Source organism: Bombus affinis, chromosome 9, assembly GCF_024516045.1.
Source record: "Bombus affinis isolate iyBomAffi1 chromosome 9, iyBomAffi1.2, whole genome shotgun sequence".
NCBI lineage: Eukaryota > Metazoa > Arthropoda > Insecta > Hymenoptera > Apidae > Bombus > Bombus affinis.
The window spans coordinates 9753795-9776870 of record NC_066352.1 but is presented as its reverse complement, the minus strand read 5'-3'; the positions used below and the strand labels follow the sequence as shown (position 1 = coordinate 9776870).

The 23076-nt window shown below is 41.3% G+C and overlaps 4 protein-coding genes across 4 annotated transcripts; all 4 read left to right on the top strand.

Moving 5' to 3' along the window:
- The first annotated feature begins 727 nt into the window (after positions 1 to 727).
- Positions 728 to 2346, top strand: LOC126920621 (uncharacterized). Its single transcript, XM_050731269.1, has 4 exons — positions 728 to 888; positions 1429 to 1565; positions 1848 to 2076; positions 2169 to 2346. The coding sequence occupies exons 2-4, from the start codon at positions 1487 to 1489 to the stop codon at positions 2218 to 2220; spliced, it is 360 nt and encodes a 119-aa protein (XP_050587226.1). The 5' UTR covers positions 728 to 888; positions 1429 to 1486; the 3' UTR covers positions 2221 to 2346.
- A 9563-nt stretch (positions 2347 to 11909) lies between these two features.
- On the top strand, positions 11910 to 15269 carry LOC126920607 (uncharacterized). The gene is made up of 4 exons (XM_050731247.1): positions 11910 to 12182; positions 12626 to 13092; positions 13848 to 14263; positions 14518 to 15269. Exons 1-4 carry the CDS (start codon positions 12098 to 12100, stop codon positions 14549 to 14551), a joined length of 1002 nt encoding a protein of 333 aa, XP_050587204.1. The 5' UTR covers positions 11910 to 12097; the 3' UTR covers positions 14552 to 15269.
- A 2857-nt stretch (positions 15270 to 18126) lies between these two features.
- LOC126920619 (keratin-associated protein 19-2-like) lies at positions 18127 to 19553 on the top strand. The gene is made up of 3 exons (XM_050731266.1): positions 18127 to 18334; positions 19011 to 19281; positions 19412 to 19553. Exons 1-3 carry the CDS (start codon positions 18226 to 18228, stop codon positions 19431 to 19433), a joined length of 402 nt encoding a protein of 133 aa, XP_050587223.1. The 5' UTR covers positions 18127 to 18225; the 3' UTR covers positions 19434 to 19553.
- Positions 19554 to 20488: 935 nt separating this feature from the next.
- On the top strand, positions 20489 to 22198 carry LOC126920618 (uncharacterized). Its single transcript, XM_050731265.1, has 5 exons — positions 20489 to 20642; positions 20704 to 20740; positions 20860 to 21462; positions 21546 to 21681; positions 21979 to 22198. The coding sequence occupies exons 3-5, from the start codon at positions 21252 to 21254 to the stop codon at positions 22070 to 22072; spliced, it is 441 nt and encodes a 146-aa protein (XP_050587222.1). The 5' UTR covers positions 20489 to 20642; positions 20704 to 20740; positions 20860 to 21251; the 3' UTR covers positions 22073 to 22198.
- Positions 22199 to 23076: the final 878 nt, after the last annotated feature.

Here is a 23076-nt window from a genome sequence, read left to right as displayed (position 1 = left end):
TAGTCTATTATTTTTCGACGAAGCAAGAGACCCTGAAACTCTTGAAATACTCTTGTCTAATAATGCGATAATACGATAATCTCAGGAAATCCCATTTACTTTTATCCAAGAAATACCTCGATCATTTTAATCCGCCAATAGTATACGGTATTACGATCGTTACAATAAACATACAAATATCCTTTAACTATCGTTTTCCACATGGCAAAGAATTCTAAAGTGAAATAGCCTTGTAAAGCAAACTCACTGTTTTGTAAAAGGAACGCGATAATGCGAAGAAAGCCAAACGACCCTCGTTCCAAAAATACGATATTGCTACCTGATCCGTTCTAATGAAACGCACGCGATATCCGAGGTTTCTCAAAAATTCCTAATTTACATCGTCCAGGAAAGGAAAATCGCTCCAAATTATCCCGATTCGCAGGCAAGCGGGCCGAACGACTCGAGAGATTAGAAGCGCGTTTGTTTGCACGGTAGCCGAAAGCAGCGAGGTTCGTGACACCCTGGACGCATTAAAGGGGCTCGTTAAAGGTCCGTCTCTCTGGTCGTTAAGTATTGTTTAGCCCGCTGCTGGACACGCAGGGGCCCGTTCCCGAGACCAGTCCACCCGGTCGATCGGGTAAGAAGGCCGGATCCTTAGGAGAGCGAGACGAACGCATGAAAAAGGGGGGAAAAAATGAAATAGAAAGTGGTCTGTCCGGTGCATACGATCTACAGTGTGCGAACGATCCGCGAGGCGCCTCCTTCTGGACCCTTACCCCCGGCCTGTTCCTATTCACCACGCACTATAGCAAATTCGCGATGCTCTCTTCAAGCCTTCCGCGGCATTGTGCTCGCATTTCTCGTGCGGTTGTCGGCTCGGAAAGTATCTTCTGGCTTGAGCTGTCGGTAAGTCGGCTGAGAAGTTCGCGTGCAATATTTCTGTTCCCTTCCTCGCTGATTCACGTTGCCTCGAATTGAGAAATAGTAGTGGTATAATACACGCAAGTTTCTTCCGTGGAGTTGTTTCATTCCTTGCCGTTCCTTTTTGGGTCGGTTTTTTATAGGTTTGATGCTTGGTTGATGTATCGTTGGTGAGATCTGTGATTTTGATTAGTTACGTAGGACTTTGATCTGTTGCGAAAGAGAATGTGTGTCGATCGCAGAGAGAATGCCAGGTGACGTTGCCTACGTCACCAGTGACGCGCGATAGATACCCGTAGTTTGTAATTTGGCAGACATCGAACAATTTTGTTCTCCGGAAGATTCTTGCGCTCGTTGTTTCATAGAGATTTTTCTTTCTATGATCGAGTGAGGATTTGTAAGCATTCGGAAATATATTGACAAATTAGGGTAGAACTGGCGAAAGATTGATCTTTGATTAGATGCTCCTTTCGATTGAAACTTTTCTGATAACTGTTAGTAGCATCTTCTCTTTTATTTTTCTAGCGTTAGACAAGATTTCGGACCTTCCAAAAAATTGAAGCAAAATATCCATCTTGGCAAAATGATAAATTTTCTGTCCCTTTTGGTGCTTACTCTGACTTGCGTAATTGTCCACGCCCAACAAACATCCGATCAAAAACGTAAGTAAACCTTTCAATGAATACGTTTCCAAGAAACGGATAATTAATCGTTAATGTATTTGTACACCGGGATTGCATCGTGTAACCTTAACTGTTTGTCATCGGCGATTAAGTTTCTACTCGTTTTCAAGAACGTAAGTCGATACTGTGCACTGTCATAGTGTCACGTGCAGTTACATAGTCTCCTTGATTCGATTCGCAATATTTTATTGCTCAATCGTGTACTTTTATTTTTCTTTCAACTAATTCTAATTCTTTCTTTTTTTGTTCTTGTACATTTAGCTGTTTTTGGACAGACGTTTGACGAAATCGTGGTCTCGTCGGATCTGAATGTCAGAAGGAAGTCCAAAGAAAGCCGTCAAGGTAAAAGGTTGACCAACATACCTTCAGGAACCACGGGTCCACCAGAAAAATCCACCGTGCTCGCGTCCAGGTTCATTTCGAATGACGGCAGTCAAATTACTTGGGAAAAAACCCAAACGAAACGTGAAATTTCAAATTTGCAGAAGAGGTGAGGAGTTCACAGCACCGTGATCTTTCTTTTCTCTTTAATAACTGTAGGATAAATTAATTGTTTAAATAAAAAAAACGTGTCTATTTTAGGTATCTGGACATGGGCGTCACAGGATTCTTGCTGAACTCTCGGAAACGATGAAATTTCTATTCCGAGGACAACCGCACGATCCTCACACACCCATTCCGACCATACTTTTCGGACAACTTTCGGACCATGGCTCATGTAACAAAAAGAATAATAAAAATTTTCTGTGTCACAGCAATACCTACGACTCTCGATATTCTTATCTCCCACCTATTCCGTTCGATCTCATTTCTAATTAATCGTTACTTTCGCAAAGCGTGTATTTCAATATCGAGATCAACTCCTCGATTTAAAACGAGATCAAACGAGGCACATAGTCGGAGGAATTTCTTGTGTCACAATTTTTGCCGAGCGTAAATCTAGTACGGAAAATTTCAAGATCGGTGAATGCGATCAATTACGAGCGCCCTCGATTGGAAAGATCGAGGTGCAAAGCGAAAGTCGCACGGACAGAAACGGTTTCTTTGACGTGCGAGCTGAAAGGTGGCGGTGCGGTGTCGTTTAAACTTTCGAATCGTTGGACGCGTCGCGTCGTTTCGAATGCACCCTACCGCGCGATGCCACGTTCGCAATACGTCCGCCGATACGCTGCGGCGAATTGTCAAGCATTCTGTGTACGTCCCGCGAGCTGGAAAAATCGGCTGGGACTGAAATATGGCAGGCCGTGCTCAAAAGGCAGCCGCCATCGCGATCTTCATGCAATGATGCACTGCGCGGATCTACCGCGCCGCGAGTCACGTGACGCGGCCCGTGGCACGTGACACGCACGTCCAAAATCTTAAGCGACTCTCCGTCGGATATCTTCTTTATTCTTCTTTCTTCCTCTTTTCTCTTTTTTTTCGTCTTTCCCCTTACTTTTTCGCGTGAAATCATGGAATATTCGAGCCGATCATCGCTTTCACGATTCTTTCTTCTAACCCTTAACCCTTTTATCGTGTCGTTGAATTCGCGATGGAGATACTCGATCTTTCTGTTGCGAAAGACACGAGGCAGGCGCCATTTGCTATTGAATTTCTAGGGAAACAAGAAGAGAATCTACCATTATTCGCATGCTTCGAGCTTCTTTGAACAGTGTAGAGAAGATCAAAGTTTCTTATCATGAAGAAAGAAGAATGTCTTTACGCGTTAGTATCCAAATAATAAAAAATCTCTGAAATCTTGACCGATGCCAAAAACCGACGGAGGTCCGCTTGGTAATTCGCGAAGAACAACCAGACCGACGGCATCGTCGAATAAGAAATTTTACTCATGCAAGGGAAGAATCTCGTATTCCACGCGTTATGCACGCCTAGCACTATATATCTTATGGCGAATCCGTGGCTGGACTTGTAGCTACGCTGACGTAACTAAGTGTTCGTCATACTTTTGATTTGACATCGCTGCTGTTATCAATGTCCCAGTGGACATTGATTTAATACCTCATATTCAAATGATCGGCCTGGCTGGCGCCTCCAGGAAGCTCGTAAACAAGCACCTCGTCCTAGAAACTGAATACATAACATTATTAACCACGTTGGTATCGTACATATCGTAAAATCGCTGTACATTCGATCTTTAAATGGATCATTCTCAGCGCCAAAAAGCGTGCAATTGTAACTTGAAAATCGACTTGAACGCTAGAACTACCGATTACTAAAGTACGAGTAAGGCCTGCGTCAAAGAAACTAATATGAAAATATATCATTCAAATTCCAAAAAATGCGCCATTGTAAGTAAAACAAAATAAAATAAAAATTACAAATGCTAGTTCTGATACCAAACGAGCCTCTAATCTCCAAAATACAGATAACATTACATTCTCCTAGCAAAAAGTCTTCAACCAAACTCGATAGTATCAAACCATCGGACGTAAATTTCATCTATTGATTATTGTAGATATTATAGTATATATTTTATAGAAAATATAGTATCGTATTTTTGATTAGCTTCGTACTGTTGCGTTTGATCGAAAACTTATCGTCAAGAGTGCTAGTTTCACAAGCAATTTTAACATTTTGTGTGCGACCAGAGCACGGAAGTATCGTTTGCGTCCCATGAACCGATTCCCCTGATCGATCCGCGTTGAACAATATCAACGTGTGACAGAGAACGAACAGGTGCAACCGGGACAGATCTCGTTTCGCATCGGGATGCAGAATCCGTAGCCGTCGTTGCGAATACTCGTGGGCGTTTATGTCGGCTGACTATACACCTGCGACTATTTTATGTCTTCCCTGGAAAGACTGGACGGTAAATTCCAACCGGCCTACCCGGCCCGTCGATCCTCTGACTGCTGATCAGAAAGATCAGTGGCGTACAAAGGGAGGGGTAATGTGGGGGAAGTTTGATTATTCATCTTTCCATACCAGCTTGTACGAAAAGTTGCGAAGTACGATCATTTCGTAAAGTTTCTTCTTGAAGCGAACGTTCTTGATTCTTTGAGTAGATCGCGATAAGAAAGATTTACGGTAAATATTAGTTGATAACGTTATACGTTGTTAACAACCATGTCTATTTATTCGAAAGACAAATTGTTCGTATAACTTCGCGTGATAGTCGATGAAACAAATTTGGTTTTTGAAAAATAAAACTGGATAGCAAGTTTGTAATCGATGCTGGTATTTTATGTATTGATTTATCGTTGACGTATAAAACAATTTCTCACGAGATGCACAATTTCATGATCGAATTAGATGTACTTTTCCTACGATGTCTTTATGTGAAATTGATAAAATTGATAAATCGTGAGAAAAAGCAGTTAATCTACTTCACTGTTGAGGGACACGATTCTTCCTACTGTTTATCATTCTTCGTTAGCATTCGTTTAAATAAGTGGAAACAGCAGCAGATCGGTTAAACAGGTGGTAACATTTAATTTCAAGAGGCGTAGTTCTACTATAATTAGAAGCGAAGATGGGGAATGGACAACCACAAATAGCTCGTCCCTTACGAGAATTAGAACTCGAAGACGATCGTCCTTTGGATGGAAGAGCCAAGTAAGCCTGTTGGCTTACTCGCTCTTCGCTCACCGCTCGTTGTTCATTCAGCGGAGGATCGCATCCGCGCCAGCGAACAGGATCCGCGTCTAGTTCACGATACGCATTGCGCTAGTGATACGATAGCAAAACACCTGTCGCGGCTGTTTTATTCTGGAAATTTGTAAAATGAACGCAATCCACTTGGCGAGATGTAACGCGGTCCTTCAACCCGTCGTTCCGAGCTTACCTGTTCGCTCTTCGTGATTCGTGTTCAAATAGGAATTGCTACACGCGCACGCGGATCTATCGAGAGTCATCGTCCTTTCGTGTAAACGGTTCGACAAAGGGAAAACAGGAACACGCGTGGAAAAGTGTAAAGGGGACGGGGGTTGAAAAGGAAAAAGGCTCGCAGCGGAAGTTGCGAGCGCGAAGTGTACATGTCAAATCGATGGACAACGAGCAACCGACTGGCAAAATATTTCCGTCGCGTTGCGTTTTTTGCGCGAGTTGGCCATTTTTATGGCAATAGCTGCATCCGTCGAGCGCTCAGCCGTGAGGTGTAAAATTATTTGCGCGACCGGAATCATTCCGAGAAACGATCTTGAATTAAACATTGCTATCCACGTGCCTCACTGTCTCGTTCGGGGGGATTTCTATTGAATCGTAGATCATCCACCGGATCCAGGCGTGAATTAGAAAATCAAAAAAAGAGCTAGGACGCTTGTACGTGCCTCCCGTGGCAAGCGACCCTCTAATTTCTTCCCGGAAACTGATCGCGCGCTCGAGGCGTGCCGTTTCTGCGAACAGAAATCGGATTTGTCGATGATTCGATACTTTTTTTCTTTTCTTCCCTTTCCTATCCTTGGAACTCGAATCTTTTGGATCACTTCGAGCTTAGGAACTTGTCTCCACCTTTGTCTCGAGTTTCGATATTTGAAAAGCATAATGAAAAATGTTAAAACGTTAGATACTGCTTCTATTCTATTCTCTGCTTTATGCGTCTTTCATTTTTTTTTTTATACTCTTTATATTTGCTTTGATTCTCTTGCACGAGAAATAAATAAACAAATAAACGATAAATAAGAATAATAAATTTCCAAAATAATGGATGTTCGCCGACTGAAACGAGAACAAATTCTGGCATCCTACCTCGCTCTTCTCGGTCTCTGGTCTTCGTCTCATGAACGATACCAAACTTGGAACCTTCGGTCGATTCCTTTTTCCACGCCGCTGCCCATTCCATGCGATCGGTTTGCAGGTTTCGATCGCGTGTTCATCGCGTCGTATGCAACGAGAACAACGATTCACAATTTTTACTGCCGCCGTACGTCTTTGCGCGTCGTTCTTCACCGCGATAATCGAACGGAGCGAAGCGAACCCACCGCAGAAACGATACGATTGTCTCACGTTTCGACAGTTGTCGCACGTGAGCAGACAGACGTGTTCGATTCAGTATGCCACTGCGCAGCACGTGTAACGTCTGTACGTCGGTTCATCTTGATTCCGTGCGTGCTGGCTGTTCACGAAAACAGGAGCCACGAACAGGCTGCGCGTCCTGAGAACCGAGAGAGCCATCGTCTGACTCGATCATTTTGCGACAAATAAGTGAACGACGGTTGGCATACTCGATTAAGAATCGTTCTTCAGATTGACGAATTGGATAAATTGGAGAGATACCGACGTCGATGCATACGTTTCTTCTCGTTCTCCTTTCCCCCTTTTTTTCCCTTCTGTTTCCATCTTTTCTTTCTCCTTTCTTTTTTCCGTTTGATGCAGGGTGGAAGTTTTATATTCAGTTTTCATCATCTTCTTGAGAGCTTCATACGAATGCCGTCTGGGTTCCCTTTATGCATTATTCGTCTCCGAGGACGAGTTAGCATGATATTTTGTGAAAAAGGATTAGGTATGTTGGAAGAGTTTCGGGTGGAGATAGGATTCATGGGGTTAGGACATGACGTGTTTTAATGTTCTATTCGTCATCTTTGTTTTAAGACGGACGATTTGTCATAAAATCCTCCGTTGAAATATTACTAAGGATGAACGAGTAAATATGGTACAATGAATGGAAGATTCACAAGTAACTTTTCCCTTACTGAGATAGATTTTACGATTATAGCCATTATAGAATTAGAACATAGTGTATTTAGCTGTACATTTTCAAATAAACGGTGTTATGTAACTTTCGAGGGGATTAACAGGTAGATAAGTTTGGGAAACTACATACGGATGGTTATTAAACCATAACCATTAACTATCGTATATATCATTTATTAGATAAACGGCGATTCATGAAATATGAATATTTATCTGTTCACTTACTTTATTTTTTTTTTTTTAATTATTTCTTAAAATTCACAATTTGCCCAATTTGGACATTAGGTCGAATTTTTTAGCAGTTATATTAACATGTAGGTGGCTACCCCCAGCGGGGTACCTAGGTTATATCCTTTGTGCACTTATTCTATGGTGTAAATTGATACAAAATATTAATCCAGAGAATAGGAAATAGTATTCCTTCTTTATTCTTTTATACGTATATATATATATATTTAAAAGAAAAAAAAGGAATACATTTATTATGCAAAAAGGACAAACGACCGAAGACATCGATGGATGGCAAGAGTTTGCGTGATTGACCGTTCGATTTATGCAACTATATTATCCATACAATGTTCTAATAATAAGTCGTCCTTCCTATCGATTTTAATGCCTGCAAACTTCCTGCCATTGCCAATTTTTCTGCTTCGTCATCTTTGATACCAATAACCGAATATTCATATTGCGGGCTTACGTCGGAACCTTCCGCCACGCTCATTACCATTCTGACCCAAATTGAGGCCAATTGTTAATTAGCCGAACGCAAAACGGTATCGTCCGGTTCCGCTCGAGAATCATTCGGAATTATTATAAGATCACTATCGCAAATGACTTTTAAACAGTACCGTACCACATCGTTATCATAAAAATGGAAATGAATCTATTTACATTATAATTATCCGCTAGCATTGAAATTTAGGTTTAATTTATGGCATTCGTATGTTTTTCTCTAAGAGCAATCGTTCTTCGATAAGAGAAACGGACATGCGTTCGTGACCCTAGACTCGGCCATCGGCGAGAAACGGCGCAGTTAAACAGTTAGCCGTTGCGACCTCTTTAAAAAGTGTGTAGCTAAAATGTGTCGCAAAAGTAAGCGATGACGAGTATACTCGTCAAACACAGAGTACGTGTGGGTGTTGTAATATAGAATGAAGTTGTAACGAAATGACTGTTTTATTTTTTTGTTTTATTACCAACAGAGCTTGTCGTAACACGAGATATTGCCACTTCTTCGCGACGAGTATACTCGTCAAACATAGAGTACGTGTGGCTGTTGTAATATGGAATGAAGTTGTAACGAAATGACTGTTTTATTTTTTTATTTTATTACCAACAGAGCTTGTCGTAACACGAGATATTGCCACTTCTTCGCGACGAGTATACTCGTCAAACATAGAGTACGTGTGGCTGTTATAATATAGAATGAAGTTGTAACGAAATGACTGTTTTATTTTTTTATTTTATTACCAACAGAGCTTGTCGTAACACGAGATATTGCCACTTCTTCGCGACGAGTATACTCGTCAAAAACAGCTAACTGGTTAAGGTACACGCGGAAAACGATGGAAAACAATGGGAAACAGCGAAACAAAGAGATTCCTGAAGACGAATGGCTCTAAAGACTGACGCAGTAAACGGACGGATGGACGGACGGACGTTGAATTTCATTATTATGGGACTTGCATCATCGGTTTACATGCGATTTACTCGCGAGCAGATCCTCGCAACCGGATGACGTACAACGATTCGACGATTGTTTACAAGTTTTGCTCGATACCCTCGCTGATAGGAATCCTCGTTGATACGGCGAACATCGATAGTCCTATTTGCCGATTTAAGATCAACCTCGAATCGCCAGCCATACTTTACTATGTTGTCCGACTGTCTCATAAAATAGTGGTCGTAAGCGAACTCCCAGAGGTTGATCGAATGTTTGCTATTTAACTGGAGGGAAGATCGATAAAATTTTCATACGTTCTGAACGATTTTTCCATGAGAAGGTACAGTTCCGATTTTAGCCAAAATAGCAAACGGTGTAAATGTCACGCGTAAATATCTTCTGCTTGCTGGATTTAGAGAGAAACTAAATGATAAATAAAGTATCGGATTTCATTTAATCCTGCATTGAAATTTCGATGTGCGATTTCAAGCTCGTTCCGATACAACAGATTACCGAAGCTCGATAATTAGTTGGCAGATTACAGGAAAAGGTTTTATTGTTGCTAGCCAGAAATGGATCGACGGACACACGTGACCATTCTGCTCAATCACGTTTGTATCTAGGTAACAATAGGTCTGGCGAACGAACGTGCGCCGTGAATTTTAACGCGAAACAGTGTTCTGATTTCTGCGACCAAGTCGAGGAACACGATTCGTGAAATAGGATCGTTTTACGAGGTCGACGAACTAAGATCCTTATCCTAGAAATAGTCGAACAAGACCGTTCCACTATGAGAGCTGTCCAATGTGGCCGATTACCGTAGCAAACGTTATTAAACGTTCACTTGGCCTATGATAACTCAACGTTATACTTTCCCATCAAAGAAAAAACCATCGAAGAGTTTATGGATCACAAAACCATCTGAAGCAAGCGAAAAGAAAAAGATTCGTTTCCCTCGAGGAAGAAACTCATGTTGATGCGAGTCCGTGAGAAACGGCCAGGCTCGGCCAACAAAAAACAGCAAAAAAAAAAAAAAAAGGAAAGAAAGAAAGAAAGAAAGAAAAAAATGGCGAGTTTAAGAGCAACCGACGAAATGTAAATTTTTGTCAAGCATCGCGAATCCAGCTGCATCCGTGCGGAACGGTCGTTCTTTCTATCAGAAGTGGACGTGCCGCTTTGCGTCGCCTGGTCACGCTCGAAAATACGATATGCGTGACTTGGAAAACGGTGCGTTTGGAGCTTGATTCATGAAATGGTAAAACATCGTGAAGTATTGACCGCCTAATAGCGGTACACCGACGGGACGATCGATCGATCTGCCAAAACGGAAATTAGCCTCGTTGATGGCCCTCTGCTACGACGATTCATAGGCGCGCCGATCGTTCAGGCTGCGTAGAATCCAACGGAAAGATCATCCAGTAAAGAAACAATAGCTTGGACCGGCAAACCGGGGCGAGTATCGTGTCTCGCAGGAGAGGAAAAACAGGAACGAAGAGGCGCGGGATGAATAATGTACCCCGAACGGAGGAGAAATACTGTTAAAAGGGGTCTCGAACGAGGCTGGAGGGCTTCTGCAGAAGACTAGCGGAGTCGATCGTAATTCCGTTGCTCTTCGCGGCGGTTCGATGCCGAACGGAGAACGGGTAAAAAGAGAAAGAGAGAAGGGAGCCACGGTGGAGGAAGGGACAGTGACACGTGAAGGCGGATCTGTCTGAATTCGCTTGAAATTCAGAGCACGAGCGTCGCGGCCACCGCCATTGGACTCTTACGGACTTTTGATCATCCCCGAGAATTATCGTCGCCTCTGACCAAGTCATACCCCTACCCGCCACTATTCCACCGAGTATGACTGACATAATATTAATATTAAAAGGTTACGTCAAAACAGACGTCATTAACCGTACCGGGTGACGCCGGATCCGTTGCAATCAGCTTCCGTAACCTTCGATCGACCAAAATAGCCGAACGATCGCTCGAAAATAATCTGTCCTCGTGCGTGGTTAACGCGTGACTGAGATGTATCCGAGATACGACGTATATTAATTTGATGCACGAAAAAGTAATGGGTGAACGTGGTCTGCTCGTTTATCTTCTCTGCTACAGGCGCGGCGCAATAATATCGATCTCGAATCTTCGTCGAACGTCCGAAAGGATTAACGAGTCCAGGATGAAATGTCTCGAGGGCGTCGTTCGTGGAAGAAGGGGGTCGCGGAATAAAAAAAAAGAAAAAAGGCGAAGACGATCGAGGGAAGGGAATGGAAATTCTGGAAACGCGAATTCCCGTGAAGGTACGACCACGGTTAAAGAATCAGCGGAAAGCATCGTCCTGGCTCGTTCCTTGGATCGCGCGTATTTATAGAACGATTGAAAATGTATGAACCTCGCGTTATTCCGTCGTTAGATCCTTTTATCGGGTTCTGATCTGTTTGAGTCACGAGAACCGAGTCCTGGAAAAAGTAGTCATCGTGAAAGAAACACCGCCAAGTCTCCTATATCGTCCATCGATCAATGATCTCATTGATAATCTCATGCTACTTTCTTCAAAGAGGGATCTTCGTAAATTTACGTCCTATCTTTCAACCTTGGCGTTCAAATTCAAAATCATATCGCATCCTTTCGGAGTTCCGTGCTCCTTCTACCGATATTTCCATCGTTCGTGACAGATGCATTCTCTGTCTTTTCACTTTGCAGCCAAAGAATCGCAAAGCTTCCCAACGTATCTCTTATCGACAGCAGTAACAGTTGTGTAACTTGATCAGACGAATTCAACCAGAGATCTGCAGAGATCGCAATTAATGCGTTCGATTCAAGTTCGAAACCGATCTCGGATGACGATCACGTATCGTTGAACGATGCGCACGTTTGCGTTACGACGATCCTGTTGGGTACGAGGCAACCACCTGACGATCGATGGTGGGGGCTGCAGAGGGTCCCGTATCCCCGTTCTCGTGCATGGATCCGACCGATCCATCCCATGGCCCGCGTCGTCGTTTGCCCATCCCATCCCCCGCGTGATCATAGCTCTTGGTATAAAAGCAATTGCGGATTCGAGAATAGCCAGCATCGTGCAAAAAGTTCGCGAACCAGCTAGACCCCCGACTACCAGACAGGTGCACAGTGCTTGTCAGCTTGTGGTGTTCCAACGAAATCCTGATCATCGTTGCTGGAGATCTCGCGTCTGTTCTAAGTTCGTGTCGATACGATTTGGTTCCCGAGGATGGCGCAGTGGATCAGCTTCGTCCTCCTCGTCGTGGCGACGACGATCGCGGTAACGGAGTCCAGGGCTATTCCTGCTGAACCTGGTAAGTAAAACGCCCATAGTCTTTTCTTCGAGAGCTAAATCAGTCTTTCATCGTGTCACAAACCATCTTCTGCAAAAGTTCTCCGAACGATACGTTGAGACTGTGAATTGAAACAGTCCTCCTATATTTCCTACCAGAAGGATACGCGACGTCCATCAATTCCTGGGCGAAATACAGAATTCGCTGTTTAATTACAGTAGCAAAAAATTTCCTCCGTTTCTTTTTCCAAAGCTAAATCTCCCCATTCTCACTATCTGATTTCAAACGTCCTCTACAGTCATTCTGGGATTCACGATGACTATGAATCTTCGAACGAAACATCAAATTCGTCCTTTCCTTCCTCCTTTTCGTTACGATAGAAAGAAGCTTCCTCCACTCTGTTTTCCAAAGCAAAATTCTCTCCATTTCTACCGTCCAATCTTTATCTGTGTCTTTTCCTAAAGTTTCAGTGATGTTAGATCCTTACGGGAACCCTATAGTTTTCCTGCGAGAGAAGAGGACAGCCGCGCATCCATATCCCCATAGAGCGATGATGTTCACCGGATACTATAGACCCGTGCGACGTTCGAGTCACGGTGGCCAGGCGACTGGTGTGTTTGCCCAAGGAAACGCCGTGAGTGGCGAAGCATTTTTCGCTGGCATGCAGCCGCCGCATTTGAAGAACGGCCCGGAACCGATCGAGGAAACGGAAGTGTCGAGCGCTGAGGCTCAAGCAGCACCTGAGGCTGCTGATTCTTATAGCGACGACGAACAAACTCAAGTACAACAGGAAGAAGAGTATCCGCCTGAGGAGCATCGTCCACAGGAAGGAAACGTTCCGCAGGATGAGGTAAATCATCCTCAAGAGGACCAACATCAGCAGGAGGACGAACAGCAACATCACAAACAGCATGCTGCTCTGCCTGCCCAGGTACTATGACTGTTTCATAGATCCGGAATTTGCTATAATTGGAACAATTAAACCAACTTCGCACGGATATCGCGATACTCGTTTCGCGTATCCTGGCAAGGATATTTTTCTTACGTACGAAGACGACAGACGAAACATTAATACAAATGGCGACATTCGCATGGTACGCAGCTGGCAATACACGTATCCCGATACGTGTATTACGATACGCGTATCTCTGTGTGAAACCGGCCTTAAAGTTAATATGCGGATGGTGAGAAGTTAGGGTATTTCACTTCAGTAACTACTTGCGTTAAATATTAAACATGGAATCGTTAAATATACACGGGAAGTAAATTCTTGATAAAATCTTTTTTTCTCTTGATAAGTTCACCATCTTACTAAATTCTGTTAAACGACGTATCCTGTTTCGATAAAACAAAATCTTTCGTTTAATTGCGGAGATACTTCCGAGTGCGTTCCCGTGTGGTTCTATTTTCTACGCATAGAAAAAGAAGGGATAAACCGATTTCCACTGTTACATACTTATTAATTATGAGCAGAGTTAATAAGATGCGGTAAATTATCGCTTTTGGTTATACCGACATTGACCTTCAGAAAAATATCTTCGATGATCCGAAAGTAACAGTACCCCCTAATAAAAGAAAGAGAGAGAATTTTTATATTTCTTGACAGAGAGAATATCCAACAGAGGTGTCTAAGGAAGAGTAAGAAATGAGAAAATTCTGAATTTCGATAAACATTCCTTGCTACAGGAGCAACCGGAATCGATTCCCGCGTTCACCACCGAGGCGGCCCCGGTAACTCCAGCCGCAGAGCCGGTCTACACGAGCACAGAAGTGGTGCCGAATCGTCCGAAGGCTCAGCATGGAAAAAAGAACAAGAAGACCCCTGTCGTCGTTGTGGACGATGACGAGGAGGAAGACGACGATGACGACGATGAACTGTCCGTTCCTTTCGTTCCCTTCAAGGGCAATCGTCGCCGACAAAACTACCCGAACCTGAACAACTTCTTCCCCATGGTGTTCAGCTTCCCTGGTGGGTCTTCTCGAGCTGGATCCTCCGAAGGATCTCCCCCTGGCGCCGTGACCGCCATTGCTAACAGTTACTCTACTGGAAAAGGTGGTGTCGCGAGTTCGGTAGCAACTGCTTACGGTGGATCCCCTAATGGGTAAGTTTTTCAATGAAATTTTATTAATAAAAAAACGTAAGACGTCAATAATTTAAAAAATTTGATATCTCTAAGAGAAAAGGATAATCTCAATTATTGTTTAATATTTTTCGATTATTTCATAATTGCTTAATCTTATTGATTGTGTATTGTGTAAAATGTTATTATTCGTTATTGTTCAAATATTATTACATTCAATATCGTGTTATGTCGGGTTTCAATTCATGATGCGTTTCACCGAACGATTTCTACAGGAAAAAGCGGCGTCCTCCGCCATCCGAGGAGTAAATCCCCGACTAATCTATCGGGCGCTATAGATCGATGATCGAGCCGTTCGCTTCTCGATACCGTTAAGATCAATATTCCATTGGACATTAATATGCAGACAGGACAGAGTTTCGACTGTGCTCCACTTTTCTATTCTCCAGCATGGCCCTGAAGAAGCAATCGAGGATCGTGTTTCTTCGATTGGGCACTCTCTTCAGATTTAACCGCCGAACGAATCGAATTATTCCTGCCAATGCCACTGTTATTCCTAATGCGAGAATTTCATCGAATGGTACGTCGACGAACAAGCTATGCCAACCCTTCACCGATGGTCTACAAAATTATATCTTTTCCTTCTAAAATTAGTATCGTACTTTAGCTTGTATCTTTAAATTAGAAATGAATAGTATGTAAGAAAATAACGTAGAACGTAGCGTCGATCTCGTAGTGATCGAACGGACTAGTGCAATATTACGTCGTATCATTCGGAGAGACAAGGGTTTGCATGATCGTTCGACTACCTTGAAGCCGTAATCGATCGAAGGTAATCATACATGTAGTATAGTTCGTAAAGTGTATAAGAAATTACTAGTTAACGATAGCTTGCGAATTTAGCGTGAAGAAATTCATTATTCCAGTACCGTACATTGTTACTCATTGAATTGCTTCGACCTGAGAAAATTGTCTTTCGTAAACGATGCCTGAGATGCCATCGAAATAAAGCTATTTTCAAAACGAACACGAGTCTGGAATTTTCAATAAAACCACAAGTCGTTCCCAACTTTCAATCTCTGATTCCTCGTTAAGGAAATATATATCTCGTACGATCGAATAATAGTTGCTGCAATCTCATTAAACATTGACCTGTCCATCGACAGAAACACGACAACAACTATTACATGTACATGAATCACGAATACGCCCTTTAATCACTTCTATGAACTACCTTAATGACTCTCTAGCTCGTCGTTATATAGATTTACTTTTCCCAGCAGACATTAATCCGTATCTGTATTGCAAGTTTACGAGCAATTTTCAATTTTCAAGCATGCAATTAACGACTTGCGCAAGTCGCTTTCAAGAAATCGTTGAATATCGAAGAAGTTCCGTATTGTAATGCAAACTCGAGCCAAATGGAATATAACTCGATCTATTTACAATTTTTCTACGAACTCGACGAGCTAAGAGCATTAGAGAGCGGAGCGAGCTAAGCCAAATAGACTTTGGAACCAAAACGCTGAATATTTAAATAGCGGGCGAACTATTCGGTTTTGCCATTGGAGTAATTCCGTTAGATTTTACGTGACTGGAAAAGGAAAGGCCAGAATGACGATGCAGACAATACAAACGCGAGGAAACACGACACGATGATCGCGGTCGAATTGGTTCGCTAAATAGACGAGTTAGATGGTCACACGGAAATCGTCGTACTCTGCTCGAAACCTTGGGATTATACACGTGTACTATGTGTGTATACGTGTAATAGGCAATTAGTCACCATAGGATTCCTACACAAAAACATTCGTCTGATTCATCGAACGGTGGAGCTGGTCCTGATCGTGAAACCTTTTTGCTTCGCGATTTCAAAATTCCCTGGTGTTCTTCGTTAAAACGTGAACGACGTGAGAAACCATTCTGTCGCCTACGTTGACGAATAAACTTGAAATTTAAGGTTTGTCCGTGACTGTCCATATATAATTGTGAAGAAATCCTTCCGCGTTACGATGATTCTGCTCGATTCCTTGATTGTATATGTAAAATAAAGTCGTTATTTTCTGCTTCAATTACTTTTTTGTATACATTTCAGACGAGCAAACCGAAAACTGGGAATATAAAGATTAAACGATTGTTTAAATAAAAAAGTTCCACTTGCTCTTTGTGGTTGACATTTAAGCATGCTACGAACACTATGATGTACATGTTTTCTAGTTTTTCATGTTAAATATTTTCAATACTCTATAGACAACAATCGAAACAACATGAATGCTAATAGCCCTTTTTCATCCTGATTGCAAACATGTTCTAAATTTCTTACAAATTGAAGAACAACGAACATCACAAGTGCCGACCTTCCAAAGCAATTTAGCGTACGAAGGTCCACCGACCAAACGAGTTTGTGCAATTTCCACGAACGTTCACATTGTAATTGACGTATGATTATCACCTTGTATTTCATCCTTCGTCTATCTTTTATTTTTCCACTGACGTTTCAATCACGCATAGGTCAATGTTCTGTAAAATTTATATCGCGCGTATGTTGGATCTTTGAATATTCTTCCGATATAATGGTTTTAGGAAAACTTGAACGAGTCGATGGTCATTTTTACGGGCAATGGAAAATTATTTTGCCCGATAAGATAGAAGAAGGACGGCGATGACACGAAGAAACGTCCCTCACGGGGAATCCCAGGTAGTTGCAGGCCTTAATTAACAAACAACCCGCGTGAAATTTTTCTACGCGTAATGAAATTACGATCATTAAGATAATTTCCAGAGGAAATTTTCCAACACGTACGAAAAATATTATTAAACTCGAAGTTTCGAACAACGTCGCATCTAAAGCGAAAAGAAGATTTCATCCAGAAAATTATACATGATACATGTGTTGACGTTTCAAATCAGGAATTCGATCGCAAATGAAATGCTGACTTACACAGTTAACATAACAGGCTACGGATAACGAATAGAACATAGCAAATTTAAATAAAACAGGATACAAAAGATATTCCACGTCCTCTCCGACACATATCGAAAATAAAAGTATTAGGTTGCGCGAAAAGTGTCTTTCTTTCGCAAACCTGTTTTTTACAACAGCACAACTTCATACAAAAGCGAAACCAAGTCTGTGAAATGTCGCGGTATTTATCTCAACAGAATAAAATGGATCGAATGTGATTCTATAAAATAATATAAAACGTTGTACGTCTATTATTTCCTCATAAAACGAAAGAAACTTTTCGGACAACCTAACAGATAGCGAGAATACAACGAAACAAGCCGTATTCGTTTAAATAAAGATCTAGTCCAAATCTATCGTTTTTTCTCTGCTGCGAATGAAAATAGAAAATAGAAAACGAACGATACATATTGGGTTTGGCCAACCAGAATCGAGCCGAAATCCTCTATCTTCTTCTCGATACGGATAGAGAAATAACATTCTCCTGAAATTGATTCTAAGTCCTTCGCTTCCTTTTAGATACGGAACAAGAAACACCAAATGACAGCAAGGCCCACGCGCGTCTCCTAGCGGAAACGATCGAAGGATCGGACAAGCGTCGAAAGGGAAGCAAACAAAAACAGAAAAACTGATCATCTGACCATAAAAAACGATTCCGCTAAGTCTGCTATATAATAGAGTTCGAATTGATAGCAAAAAGTAGGGGTGCAAATATCGTCTGATCATCGTTCGTGGTCGTTTGTCTGGTTAAATCGAGATAGTCATCTTCTTGGTAACACGTTATATCGTGTCCAAAGCGTTCACACAATGAAGGCCTGTCCGTGCTAATGAGATTCGCTCGTTCCTCGTGAAGAGTACCTGTTTGGTACCTCTACGTCAACTCGGGACATCCCAAGACTCGCGATTACTATATAAAGACCGCCCTGTGGATTTTCTCATCGTCACTTCGCTCTCAAATGTCGAAGAAGCTGCTAGACGAGTATCGAGTCGTTAATTCGTGCTGAACAAATCCGGAAACATGAAGACTACACTAATCGTTTTGGTCGTCGTGTTGGCTACCACTTTCGCTTATCCTGCATACCCTGGCTACTCTGACTATCCTGGCTACCCTGACGTTGGAGAGCAAGGTGTAGTACTTGAGAATCTACGTTAACATAACAGAGAGAAGCTTACTTCGTAATTCGTTCGAAATCTCACAGTTTGTTCAATATTGTAAAGTTAATGATTGGAAAGTTGCGATTAGAGGAGTAGCGTTTATGGGAGATAAAATTGGGATGAAAGTTAAAGCAGATCGATCGTTAGGAATGTCCGAATGAGAAATCAAAGCTGAAAATCGAACGAGATCGAAGAGTACTTTCGATAGTTTCAGATCTCTCGTATAAGGGACACGTTGTTCGAGTCAAGCTGCACAATGATTACATTTTCTTCGCGGTTGTTTAATAGTCGTACGATAGCTTCTGTTTTGCATCTCGGCAGACGTTTAGTCTTGAACGTAAAATGATTAACATGCTTCGCGTCACATCGGCGGGATTGAAATATACTTGCCGCTGTGACTCATCGTTTAGTGAATGCCTAACAGATCTTCGAACAGAAAAAATTATTACTTTTCGATTTTAGTTCTTTCGAAGGTTGCCGTAATCTTCAGCTTCCTGAAAGTTTCACTAATTTATCGCCTGTCGACCGGTCCTCTTCTTTTTCTTTTTTCTTTTTTTATTCTCTGATACAATCCTCTAATTTAACAATCCTTGAACAACAAACTATAGACTTTCGAAACTTATTTCTTTATTTTCGTGAAATTTCTAGTTCCAGATGTTGCAGACGTTCCACTATCGAGGAATGTTAGAGAGGCGAATCCAGATCCCAGCCATTTCGGTTACGGTGGATTCGGTGGATTCGGTGGATTCGGTGGATACGGTAGATTCGGTGGACACGGTGGATACGGTGGATACGGTGGACACGGTGGATACGGTGGATACGGAGGTTTCCCCTATGGAGGAGGTAGTTCTTCGTCTGCTCACGCCGGTTCCATCAGCTCCCCATTCGGAAGCGCATCTTTCGCGAGCGCAAAGGCCGGGTAAATATTCATTATTCGTCAATTGCAGATATCCAATTAAAATTTATTTACTCGAGATTAGATCGAATTATTTCTCGAATATTACGACGATTTATATTAGAAATTTATACATTGTCTTTTCTCATTGCAGAGGCTACGGATACGGGCGGTAAGGAATTCGTCCGCTCAAAAATAAATACTGGATGATGACCTAGCCTGATGCTCAATTTTGTACAATATCTGAACGTTTGATTTAGTATTTTGTAAAATAAACTTTTGTACATTAGACTGGATTAGGTTGTCCTTTTTTTTTAGAAATATAAACCCGTATTCAATTGACACCTACTTTATATGTCAGAGATTTTTGCGACGCGTTTCAAAATAATATCATCTTTCATCATCTAAGCTGGTGGATATAAAGGATCTCGTAATGATTGTAAAATGACGATACGATCAGACGCAAAGCGATTCTACGGGAAAGAGTAAGGGGAAAATGTAGAATAAAATGTTTTCCCGCGACACGCTTCGTTCCCGAGAAAATCGAGTTTGCCGATGTGACAAATATATTTAAACTCGGATAATTCCAGGTGGAGCAAGAGTAAATAAACAAGTTGAACCACGTGTGAAAATAAGTCAAAAACGTAGAATAACATTTTTTCACAAAATGCTTTGTTTTCTAGGAAAATGTCGTATTGAAACCAGTTTTTAATCAAACATGTTCAAACTTTACTTGCTTAAGAACGAGACCTCAAGTTTTATTTTTCATTTTTTTTCTTATCTTCGCGTGTATTATAGCCTTCTGCCGATTGTTTACTTACCAATTTAGTGGCTATTTAATCAAGTTTAAATATACTTGATAAATCTTTAAACTCGATTTTCTCAGAGACGAAGAGTCGTATGAAGATATTTTTTTCCATATTTTCGACTTATTCTTCCACGTTGAATCATCCTGCGTCCGATTGTACCATCATTCAAGGATCAGCCTGTAAAATAAAATTATCTAAATTAATCTAAGGGATATCCTTCTGGAAAGATGATATCAGAGTTAAGATTATTTTACTATATCTGAATTAAAACTCACTGAATGTCAGAGAATATTCTAATGGTGCGAACATTTAACATTCGCAATAACTCAGAGTGACTCGTCGTGAAATAGCTGCGTCTGATTCTATCGGGATGTTAGGAAGGGATGTTTGGGAAACACGACATAGCATAGTGCGTTTGACCACGCATTTCGCCACTATAAAATCGATCGCTCAACCGGCCAGCAGCAATCATCGACGTAGCTCGATTGATGATCGATTTTTCTCCAAGGATCCGAATAGAAGGTTACAAAAAAAATGAAGCTCCTAACAGTTTTGTTACTGTTATTCTTCTTGAAAGTGAGTAGAAGTCGTATCTTTCTCGTTAGTATCAATTCAACGTTGATAAATCTGTTTCTAGGTACAGTACGGATCCTTCGCTAAGTTAGGATCGACAGGTAAGAGAAAATTATCTTCATGGCAAAACGAAGATTAAAGTTGTCATTTATCCACGTCTTCGAGAAGTTGTAGGTGCTAATATCGTTCGTTTCTTTTTTTTTTTTTTTTCATTGCAAAGAAAATCAAACGCAAGAAGGTCAACAGCGAAGCGTCCGAGTTCAGCGGATCTCTGACCGCGAGTTCCCCGGAAATGACTTCCCTCGGACAGAAAGCTCCATAGAAGAAATCATGAATCTACGTGCGGCTCTATTCGGAAGTGGCGATTATTTCGAGAAACTTCGCACAGACTTTCCTAATTTAGACAATCTAATACAACAGGAAGCGAGTATCAGCCATAAACCACACAATCTTATTTTAACGTACAAAGTGCTTCTAATTTTTTCCATAAAAATTACAAGGACACGATCTACGAGTGAAAATAACAAAAAGATGTATTAATAATAATGATACACTGATAATAATGCAGCGATTAATTTAATATTTCAGGCTCGATTAACGGAGGAATTCATAATGGTCGTGAGAGACCTGGTCGAGGAGGGCATCGTCACACTGAAAAATCTTGACCTCGCGATCAGCGAAATGATGGATACCAACGCGATACCAACGTCCATAAAATCGATGTCGAAGACCGATAATGGTTTGGCGAATATTCTAAATTCGCTGGAACAGCTGGACTTTTACCAGCGTGACGGTCAGGGAAACGAGAATCGAGAGAACTCGAGTAATTTTTAGAAAGAAAGTCTACGATAGTCGTAAGAAATAATCCTACGTTACAATTTCCTAATTTTGATACTTTTCTTCGAGGAATTGCAAACCGCATCGAATCGGTGAACAAGTTGGAATTAAAAAAGGCGAAGACCGTCGGACAATTGGAAAACGTAATGGTGAAATTACATAAACACTTGACTTTTGTTCAAAGTGTGTTTGACAGAATTTGCAGGTAAAGAAAGGAGAATCTAATGGTAACTTTTTCAAACTGCTATTTCACAGCACATCAAAAATGATTAGCGACGTTATGGAAGAATGATTTGCGAATGATTGTATTCGACTAATTTATGGAGTAATTTGGTGCTTTTAATAAATGATATTGCGTATCTTGCCTTTGAAATTATCTTTCAAGTGACATTTTAATTTCTATTTTCCGACAAGTGTATTGTATTTCGGGCAATTTAAAATCGAAAAACTCATTGTTACCGGTAATTATTCATGGAATTTTACATATAAAACGGTTTTACAGGAAACATCACTCTACGCTGTTGACTCAGTCGAGCTCAAGCGATCCTGGAAAGTTCGCGTCGATGAATCAGCCCAAGAAAGTGTCGATACTTTAGAGTTTAGACGATTACAAAGCAAAGTTTATGAAACAAATACGAGTGGCGAATTAATATCTTCTTCTGTACAATTTCTCCTCAATAAATAATTGTACGCTTTCTGAATAAAAATTTTTCTCATAAAAATATCGTAAAGTATATATCTTCTTATCGACAAACGTGTTTTAATATCGTTGACGAATGACGGAAACGTTACGTGAGACCGCTTTCGTCCAGGAAGTTTGATCGATTTCCGTAACTGGTAGCAACAAGAAAGAAACCATCGCGAGCCGAACATTTTCTTCTCATCGTAGGGTAAGTTTATTGCTATTGCAATTGTCATAGAGTTGCAAAACCGAAGCTGTCCGAATTAAATTACACGCGAGAGAACGCTTAGCTTTATCTTCAATCCCGAATGCTCAAAGCTTCGAGCGAAAGATGTAGCGCAAATAAATATGTCGCGACTACGTTCCAAACGCAAAGTAAGTCCTTGAATCGTATTAATGCTTTTCAGTAAAAGAACAAATAATTAAATTGTATCGATACATTGTTATTTCAAAGCGAAAAGAGATTTTGAAGATATCTGCGAAGGGTAAACAGCTTAAAACAATATTTAAAGAGTTATAAGTTATTCCTTTCGTATTTCTTTCTTCTTCTTTCTTTCTTACCAATGCAATGGCTGAAACTACTTGCATGACTCATGAGTCGCGTGTATGCAAACTTGCAGAAGCTAAACCGAGGATTGGAGGTCGATGGTGTTTCTAGCCGTGACGCGATTTAATCTGGTGTGAAATTGCACCTCTGATATCTGAATTCAAATTAGTTAATTCGATTCATTCCGATGTAACCATTGAATTACACTGCTAGCTAGATAAACCGCGAACAATGCGCTTTCCTTAAGTGATAAATCGTTGGAAACTAAAGCAACAAATTCACCAACACCTACAGCAGCGAAACTACAATTGTACAATAGAAAGAGAGAGAGAGAGAGAGAGAGAGTTGCATTCGTTCAGGCGCAGAGTATC